At 45.4% G+C, this 9446-nt stretch overlaps 1 protein-coding gene across 1 annotated transcript; it reads right to left on the bottom strand.

The window, feature by feature from the left end:
- Window positions 1–207: 207 nt before the first annotated feature.
- CYP24A1 (cytochrome P450 family 24 subfamily A member 1) lies at window positions 208–7533 on the bottom strand. Its single transcript, XM_031591166.2, has 12 exons — window positions 7303–7533; window positions 7014–7204; window positions 6660–6753; window positions 5699–5795; window positions 4828–4919; window positions 4033–4144; window positions 3047–3192; window positions 2609–2775; window positions 2372–2450; window positions 1794–1988; window positions 1595–1706; window positions 208–1377 (listed from the first exon to the last, which is right to left on the bottom strand). The coding sequence occupies exons 1-11, from the start codon at window positions 7531–7533 to the stop codon at window positions 1596–1598; spliced, it is 1515 nt and encodes a 504-aa protein (XP_031447026.2). The 3' UTR covers window positions 208–1377; window position 1595.
- Between the last annotated feature and the right edge of the window lie 1913 nt (window positions 7534–9446).

Here is a 9446-nt window from a genome sequence, read left to right as displayed (position 1 = left end):
TGAATTAAATTAACTTGATTTTGTAAGCCCAATGAGATGTGAGAGATGCAGGTAGGGAAGGACCACAGGGATATTTTCCCCACACAAAATTACCATGACAGGTAAGAAAGATTTCTGTAACAACATGAAGACTGCAGATGACAATTTGTAGAAAAAAAAAATCTTTATTACAAAACTGAGTATTACAAAACTGGCTGTAAAGATTCAAACAATGCACAAGTTGCTGCATACATTGGCATATAGACACGTTCAAATGTTTGAACTAAAACCAGAGGAAAACAAACAAGTAAACAAACAAAATGCCATAGGAGACAACAAACGCTAAGAACTGCATGATGTCAGAATATAACAAAATAAAGATAATCACTCATGGGTGTATGTATTAAAACCTTCACTTGAAACTGTATCTTGGGAAAAATACACTTGTGACCACAATAGCTGATATACAGCATCACATGCAGGGCAGTGATGTCTTTAACCTGTAGATACAGGTATTGTAATCACAGAAATAGAGCTCTTGGAAATGCTTACGTTCCTCATTTCTTGTGATGCTTTAGACATGCATTTTCTATCACTAATCTGCTGAAGGAACTATCCTGTTAGGATAATCATCATCTAATAGTGGCAGAACCCATAGGATTCCAGCTATTCCGTTACTGAATAAGGCCTCTCATACAAAAAAGGCAGCTAATATTTTGCTGTGAGGATGTGATGGGAGTTGAACGCGTGAAGCCCTGTGGTATAAGCAGATTGTGTGGCAGGCACAGTACTGCAAATGTTCAAACTGAAGCACTGTGCAGGCACAAGGAATAAATCCCACTATATAGCTTCATCCTTATTCCCCTTCTATTAAGGATGTGAATAACTTCAAGGAAAAAGTACTGATTTCACTAATCTAATTTTTAAACCCTGATGTTAAGTTTGTTAAGCAGAGCAAATTCCCTTTCCTTTACAGTGGCTTCCCAAGCCTTTGGTCCTGAGCTAAAGGACCGGTGCAGCAGTGACTGCTGCTCCCCTGGCAGGGCTTGCATCCTGTGCTCCAGCAACAGCTGTATGACATTCCAAGCTCATGAAGAAGCTCTGTCATGCACGGTCCTTCTGCTGCACTAAATCAGTGCATTCCCATAGCTATGTGAACGTGCATAGCATTTTTCTTTCCTTTTAAAGTTGCTGAGTACAGCTGAACTAACTGTCCACATTTTCCAATGAGAGAATTGCAATCAGGGGAGCTTTTTGTTGGTGCTGTTTCTGTCTTAGCAATTGTTTGAGCGATGTGTGTTGCAGTTTCTCCACGGGTTACCACAGGTTTTGGCTTTCCTGGGCTGTGTATTTCTTCGGGAAAGGCAGCAGTAGGACTGTCATGTGTCAAGTTGCAGGCTGTATTAAGAAGCAAAAAAAAAACTCTATTGTGATCTCCTTTTGCTGCACACAGAATGGTTTGTGTTTGAAGTAATGCAACGTGACAGCGTTTAATAAACCTCACAGTGTGGGAGCGCGGAAGATCAGCTGTTCTCTTACATTCGGATCTAGGTGAGTTTTAAAGGGACTGTTGAAGGGAAAGCCCCAGGTACCCAGGAGACACTCGTGCTCCTACCTTACCGCCTGTGGAACGCGATGGGCAGCTCCCGGCTGGGGATCAGGATTCCTGAATGCAGAGTTTCTACCGGATTGGCGTCGGTTGCTACGATTTGGTACTTGCGAATGATCTGAAGCACAAATATCTCAGTTAGAAGGCTTCATCTGCTGGGGCTGACGAGGTGGAGCGTGTAAAGGAGCAATGAGGGAGCGCTTACCCAGCACAGGGCCAAGTGGAGCTGCAGCTCTGCTAAGCGACGGCCAATGCACATCCGCTTCCCGATGCCAAACGGGACATGGGAAAAGGGATTTATTGAGTGCTTCTGCAGCCAGCGCTCCGGCTTAAACTGAGCCCAGCCATTGAAATATTCTTCATTGCAGCCCAAGGCATGGCTGTTTATCATTAGCACTGTCTGTGAACAAAGCAACAGAGACGATGTCCGTTAGGAATCGGCTCAGAGTTAACAAGTGAATCAGTTTGTTTACAGAAAAAAAATACAAAAGTGAAGGTGTGGCAGTTTCCTCTGAAGCCACGCAGTTCTCCGAGGATAAATTCAAACAGAGAAAAAGGTCACGGTTTCTTCAGAACATAGTCTGAAGGAAATTCTTGAAATAGAACACTGAAATATTTTTGTCTAAATCCAATACAGTGCAGGGAGGAATGGTTTTCAGATTGTGGAAATTTTTCCCCTGGTGCTGGGATCCATCTTTTGGCAGTGTTGTTTTCAAACTGAAATATCAGTGGTTTACAGGACAGGTCATCAAATATTGTAATAAAGTAAATTAATTGACTTACCCCTTCAGGTAGTACATAATCTCCTAGAACCATTTCTGTGTCGATAGTGCGAGTGGTAAATGGCACAGATGGTGTTAATCTACAGTGAAAGAAAAACATGGGTCAGATTTCCAACCTTTTCTCTTCCTCTAATGTCTAATAGTTTACCCTAAACAATAAAGGGCACAAAATTAGGGCAAATCAACTGATAGAGCTTTGTGGTCATGCTGCTTTGCAGGAATTATTGGAGAATTTTACCTCATGGATTCCTTCAGACACGCTTTTAGGAAGGGCATATTCTTAATGCTCTCAGCAGTTGGGCTCTCATTGGCAGCCAAAACACTTTGTATCTCCTGAAGAAGTTTCTGCTGAACGCGTGGATTTCGTGAAAGGTTGTACAAAGCCCACAGCAAACTATTGGCTGTCTGAAATAAAACGAGCAGAAATGTCAGGCTTCCACTTACAGAGACAGAAATGAGAAGACACCAGAAGTTCAAAGCCACATTTATTGTTGGCCACTGCCTTATGGCACCTTGTAAGGAAAGGGATTAGGAGCCATCCCAGTTGTTCTCCAGGAGTTCAGGCCGTGGAAGCAACCACAGGTTTAGCTCACATTCAGTTTTTGTGATGGTTAGATTGTGGAAGAAAGCAGGGATTTGGAAGGATGCTGATTTTAAGATCTTGGACCAGGTTTACCGTTTCAACTCCGGCAATCTGGAGCTCTGCAATGGTGGCATACAGCTCCTTCTTGGAAAGCTGCCCTCCAGAGTAGATATCACACAGGAAATCCTCCTGAGGGTTTGCAGAGTGCCTTTCCAGCCGAGTGTCGATGGAGTGCTTGGCTGAAGAGGGAGTAGCAGGAGGTAATTAATGGAAAAAGCACTAAAATAGCTATAAATATAAAATCAAAAACAGAGCTCACATGCGTGATTTTGATAGAGGACACCGATCTGTGCTCCTTTTTCAGGAGTGGAACACTGTGCTGAGTAAATAATGTCATTCTCACTTTTTAGACAAAAGTCACTTTTGTACAGAAAAACCTCCTGTAAGCTATTAGGAATTCCCCATTCGAAAGTCAGGAGAGGAAATCGCTGATTTGTGGAGTGACATACTTAGCAAAAGAAATACAAGCACGTAAAATTTATTGGCTTGGATTTTCAAAGGAGATCAAGGTGTTAATGAATCAAAGAACTCCTAGCACTCAGACTTCCCAAGGGGAAATATAAGCTTTTGATTTACCATGGGAAGGAAACGATAAATGCCAAATTTCTACGTACATTTCCTTTTAAGCAAACAGACTTTCATTACATGTAAAACTTTGTGTTTCTCAGGGGCACCCTATGAGGGAAGTTCCCTCACAGGCTTTGTATATCTTGCCCCTAAATACATCACTCACTCTGTGGCTATTTACTTTACAACAGATTAAACTGGACTTAAAATTTTACTGGCTTCCAAGTTTCTGGGGGTTCCCTGGGGAATGGATATTGCCACACAGCTAGCACTAAGTGTTAGTCATAAGAAAATGGTGCTCTTTGCTTGAAATAGGTTTGTGGTTAGCTGCAGCAAAAATGTCTTAATCTGAGCAATTAACAGCAGTGTAGGGCAGTAACAGGTATGAAGAAAATGCATTTCAACAAGAGGGAAACAACAGAAAGGAAAGAAGTTGTGTTTAAAAAACTAACCTGTTTTAAATATATCATCCCATGCTTTAGTATGAGCCTGCCAGACTTTTGTGTTCAGACCCTTGTGAAGTTCCACGGGTGTCACCATCATCATTCCAAAAGTAGCCATCATCTGCGGTGAGAAGGTTTTTGAAATCTTTTTAAAATCTATTTGTAGTCTGTGAGCAAAAGTAGGCAGTAAAGTAACAGGACTGTAAGGGTAATTTTCACAAGGAAGTTGGGATTCTGGCAGATTTTCCATCCTGGACAGAAAGGATAGGATTCATCCTGCTTAGAGCATATCCAGCTAAAATTTAAACACGGTTAGTGGACAGTAAGAGATTTCTGCTGAGGGTGGTTCAACCTATCTATTTTAGGCCCCTCTTTTAGAAAGGGGAAAGTCACCCCTCAGTAGTGCCTCTCTCCCTTGAGAAAAGAGAATCCAAGAGCTGGGCTAGACCAGGTCTTTTAGATGGCTAAAATGAGGGAGATAAGTATCACCAGAGTCCAAGTTGCAGCAAGATGCACAGCAGGTGTGCTTGCAAGAATGACTAACCTCCAAACCCAGCCAGTTTGCATAATCCTACACAGCTCCACTCTACAAACAGCAGCATTGCACAACAAGCATCTCTGAGGGAGAGGAAAGTTAACTAGCCAACCTGACAACTGGATTTTGGGGATTACCCAGAAATGTCTGGGATTTTTTTTTTCCCTGAAAAAAAAAAAACGGTTGACCCATTTAAACCAGTATCCTCACACCAGTAGCAGGGGCACAAAATCAACAAAGTACAGCCCCAGGTAAAGACTCTTCCATACCGTTTTAACAGCCTTGATGAAATTCAAGCTTTCTTCTTCTACATCCTGCTGTAGGAGACCAAACCTCTTCCCATACAGCACCAGGCAGATACCTGTTGTTGAGCAACATTAACATGAGCTGATATAAATGAAAAGGTGCACAGTGTCCACCACTTGCTGTCAGGCAGTGGTTTGTGTTATCCTTCTGCAAAATGCTTTCTGCCCTGTGATACACACCTGTGAGAACTGCACTTCAAAACACCTTCTGTGCATTTGCCCCAGCCCTTGTAGGAGCACTTTCATTGCAAAAAGACTCAGGGTTGGAATATTCAACAAATAGTAGGCAGCCCTACTGAAGAGGATAGAGGTGCAGGAAAAGAGGGCCTGAAGAGGCCATCTAGTCCAGCATCTTCTGGCTTCTTCTACATCCAGAAACCTAACGCTAACGCTGGCAGCATCCCACAGCCCACTGCTTTCCACCTCTTTCCACTAACTTTTTATATATAACTTTTTTCAGAGCTGTCACTTTCTATTCCCCCCTTTCCAAAAGCAGCCGCCACCTCTGAGCGTGGAAAACCAAAACAAAACCCCACATTTTCAGGAGCTCAGCACACAGGTTGCTGAGATGAGCCAACCCTGAGCCGACAGGTCTGCAGAGCTCACTCAGCCACACAGGTAACTGTCCAGAACTGAAGATTTTGTGTAATGGCTGATGAATCTGGCATATATTGATGTTCCCCTGGCTTTTCTGCAGCATATTTTTCACGATATTCAGTTGATAGTTTGGAAATAATTATCATCTGGTCATCACTGATCACAGTTCAATTGAAATGTCTCAGCAGGTACAAAATGCATACTGTTCTCAGGCAAAAAAAACCACCCAACCACTTACTTTCAAATGACCATTTGTTGAATTCTGAATATACATCTTCCATTTGTCCATTGTGGTTACAAATATCATCTATTCTATACATGAAGTCACCCAGGACCTATGTGGTGAAGAGAAGAAGAAAAGGGAACAAAGACAATATCAACTGATAAAAATCCTTTGTGATTTAACATTACATCTGTCTTTTAAATAGCAATCTTTCATAAGACAGAATTTCTTATGTTTCCTGTTCCTTTAACAGTATTATTTCCCATGTGAACATGTTTGGATTTACAGGACTCTGAAGCTATTACTGTTCGTAATTCTGTGAACTCATCTTTCCTCCAGAGATGAAATGCTTCAGTCTGACTCTGGGACAACGGTTTCATGACAAAGAGGCTTAAGCTATTTATCACAGATGCTCCTCAAACTCAGTGAGAAGCATGGAGGTTGGAGAGGTGTTACTTGGAAGAAGGAAACTAAGAATGAAGAGGGAAAAGCAGAAAAAAAAGAAAGAAAGAAAGAAACAAAAAGAAAGAAAAGTAAGCAAAAACTCTGTTTGCAGGAGCCTGTGTCACTGTGGAATTTTGGTGTTGTTCTATGGAGTTAGGATATTATCAGCTATAGCCTCCAGAGACACAAAGAGATTTGGATTCTTAATGTGGTAGACTGAAATCTTAAGTGAAGGTTTCTGAAATACCACTCAGCTGCTTCACAATGTCCCAGACTCCTATCAGTAAAGCTTTCCAGTGCTGATTCCCAGCGCCGTTCCCATTCCTAACCCCTGAGAGCTGTGTGGACTCACATTTGATCTGACCCCGATAATCTGTTTGCAACTCATTATTCCCAGAGTGATTTCTGAGCATGAACTCACAGAATTACCACCACAGAGCAGACCAGCAGTTACCCAGGCAAACCGAACCCCTCAATCTGTTTTTTTTTCCCCCAGGTTTCCAGTGGCACGGGGGGACAGAAGGAACAGTACCTCATTGATGGTGTTATCCAGTTTCACCACCTCCTTGGGTTTCATCAGTTTCTTCTGAAAGGCGCTCCTCACCCTCTGCCAGTCCTTTCCTTCCCTAGATGTAAATAAAAGCAGAGAGAATAAAAGATTAAGGCACACAAACATACGACACGTGCAAGGAGGCGTCTCCGGGCCGGGGCGGGCACAGACGCAGCTCCGTGCGGCGGATCCGAGCAGCGAATCCCGGTCCGTCCGGCTGTCACGGAGCGCAGCTGCCCGCAGCATCACCGCGGAGAGCCCCGCTTAGCGGTGAGCCCTGGTTAGCATTGAGCCCCGCTTAGCGGTGAGCGCGCCCGCACCTCCCCTGTCACTCACAGGATCAGCAGTCCGTAGCCCTCGTCGCGATAGTCCCGATAGGCTTTCCAAGGTTTGATCTCCAGGCGCTGCGGGCAGGCGCTCTCCCGGCGGTACAGAGATTCCAGCAGGCAGGGGGCTCCGATGTGAACCGAGTCGAAAGCCCCCAGCTTCATGCGGAAGATCTTCCCAAACCTCCTGTGGTACTCAGCCTGGGGGGCGCAGAAAAGAATCCCCCACGATGAATGCGGGGCGCACCCGCCTCGACCCTCATCCCCGCCCCGCAGCATCCCCATCCCTCCGTGCTCACCAGCGTCTCGTGCTGCCTCTTGAGCCCCCCCTTCCACAGCACGTCGGGCAGGCTGCCCATCAGCGGCCAGCTGGGGGGGCCGGGCAGCGCGGCCAGGGGATGCCCACGGCCCCGCAGTGCGCACAGCGCGGACGCCGCCCGCGGCACTGAACATCCGCGCCCGGAGGGGCTGAGAGCGGCGCGGCCGCAGGTGAGGGCGGAGGAGCGGAGGAGGATGCTGAAGCCTCCCATAGCGGCACCGACGGCCGCCTATTCGCCTATATGTATATATATAGCAGCAGGGAGGCTCGCTGGACTTTCATCGGGGCCAATGGGAGCCCTGGGTGGGGTGAGGTGGGGCCGGCTGGCGTGGCCCGGCCCGGGGAGTTTGCGGGGCAAGCGGTTCACAAAGGGTTCAAGCGAGGCAGGAGGGCACAGGGCCAGCGCCGGGCAAGTACCGGCCGCGGGGCTCCCGGGGGCGGCCGTGGCCGCGATCCCAGCACAGCAGTAGGCAGGCGGCTGCCAGCGCTGCAGGTACGGACCCCGTTCAGCTTGCAAAGCAGCCTCCTGCTTGTACGCACGGGCTCGTAAACTTTTCTTTCCTCCTTCTCCCTTTCTTTTTCTCTCTTTTTTGTTTTCATTTCTTTTTTTCTTTTTTCTTTTTTTTTCTTTTTTTGGCTGTGCAAAGTGTCTGGGGTGCACCTGTACAAAGAGGGGAGGGCTGTGGTGTTTGTACTGCAGTGCCAAGTGACTGACTGTGTGTCTTCCTTCAGAACTTCCCTTTAGAAATGATGGAATAAAAAATGAAGGGGCAGAGGAAGAGCAAGTTTTGGTGATTGGACTGCTTTTTCCTTATCTGGCTGGCTAACCACTTATTTATGGAAAGGGCATGAGAGTGAATCACCTGGGAAGGCAAAATTCCCTTCACTATTAGTGTTGGCAGTCATTTAAATTCTGACAAAAAAAAAAAAAAAATCATTTGCTGCCATGAGTCTCCTATACGGAATCTGCAGAATAACACTCAGGGAGAGCTAAAAGTTTCCATGTAGAGGCAGATGGAGCAGCAGCACAAGTACAGCAGCTCAGGACACCTGCACACTCAGTTCTGTCCTCTCTTTGCAAGAGGAGTCAGGCAGGCTGAGCATTTTGCTGCAAAGCAGAAAGCTGCCTGTAAACCAGAGAATTTCCAGGATACGCTTCTTCAAGAAGTCGATTCTCCCCTGCCCCACACCCCCTTTTTCATCATTCCCCAGTTGCATTTTGTGACTCAGCTCTTAATCCCCTCTGTTTAAGTGTCTGTCAGTGAGATGTTGTGGTGCACATGGCTGTTTTGGACATAAGGCAGAGAAACAGACAGGAGATGGAATTGACACTGAATCTGACACACATAAAGTCATGTCTCGCAGTCAAGTTAATAGATAGATCAAGGTGGCAGTGATCAACACATAGAAAAATGTGCAAAAGCATGACGACTCACTGCAGAGCTTTTCTATCACTTTTATACATCCTTCCCCCTCCACGTGATTCTCTTCCCTGGGATCACACCATGTAGCCCACAAGATCAGAGCCTCTTCTAGAGTGGGCTTTAAGATTAAAGCTGGTTCAAAGGTTTGTGCACTTCTTGAGGAAATGCCCCAACAAGAAGTTGGAGAAGTTGGTATTTTGTGACTTGTTTTCTTTAAACCAGTTCTACTGAAAGCACATCTTGCTGCCCTTGTCAACTGAGTGCAGATGTTCAATAAGTTCTTCTGAGAAACCAGGAGAGAAGAGACAATTTGTGTGCTCTGTGGACACCTGTCTATTTAAGGAATCAGAATGAACTCGAGTGAAGGGTCGCAGCTTAGTGACTGTGAAATGAGTCTTTAGAAGACTTTGGAATAGACAAGTCAAGACTAAAGTGGACACAGGTCAATTTTTCCATGTTCCTTTCTGCAGCGGGGAAGAAAACACCCTGTTAATACGAAATCTTCTCTATTAAGCTGTTTTTAAATTGCAGAATGGAAAAGGTTTTATTTAACTTCTGTGGTCGTGATGTAACTCTCTGGCGGGGAAGCCGGTGTATTTGTAGCTCCACTAAGCCTGGAGCTGAGAGCTAATGATTGCCTCAACTTCTGGTAAAGTGCAGTTCTAAGGGCATTTTCAGCCTTCACTTCTTCCTACCCTCC

The sequence above is a fragment of the Phasianus colchicus genome, chromosome 17 (assembly GCF_987193195.1).
Source record: "Phasianus colchicus chromosome 17, bPhaCol1.hap1.1, whole genome shotgun sequence".
Taxonomy (NCBI): domain Eukaryota; kingdom Metazoa; phylum Chordata; class Aves; order Galliformes; family Phasianidae; genus Phasianus; species Phasianus colchicus.
This window is presented reverse-complemented; position numbering and strand designations above follow the sequence as displayed.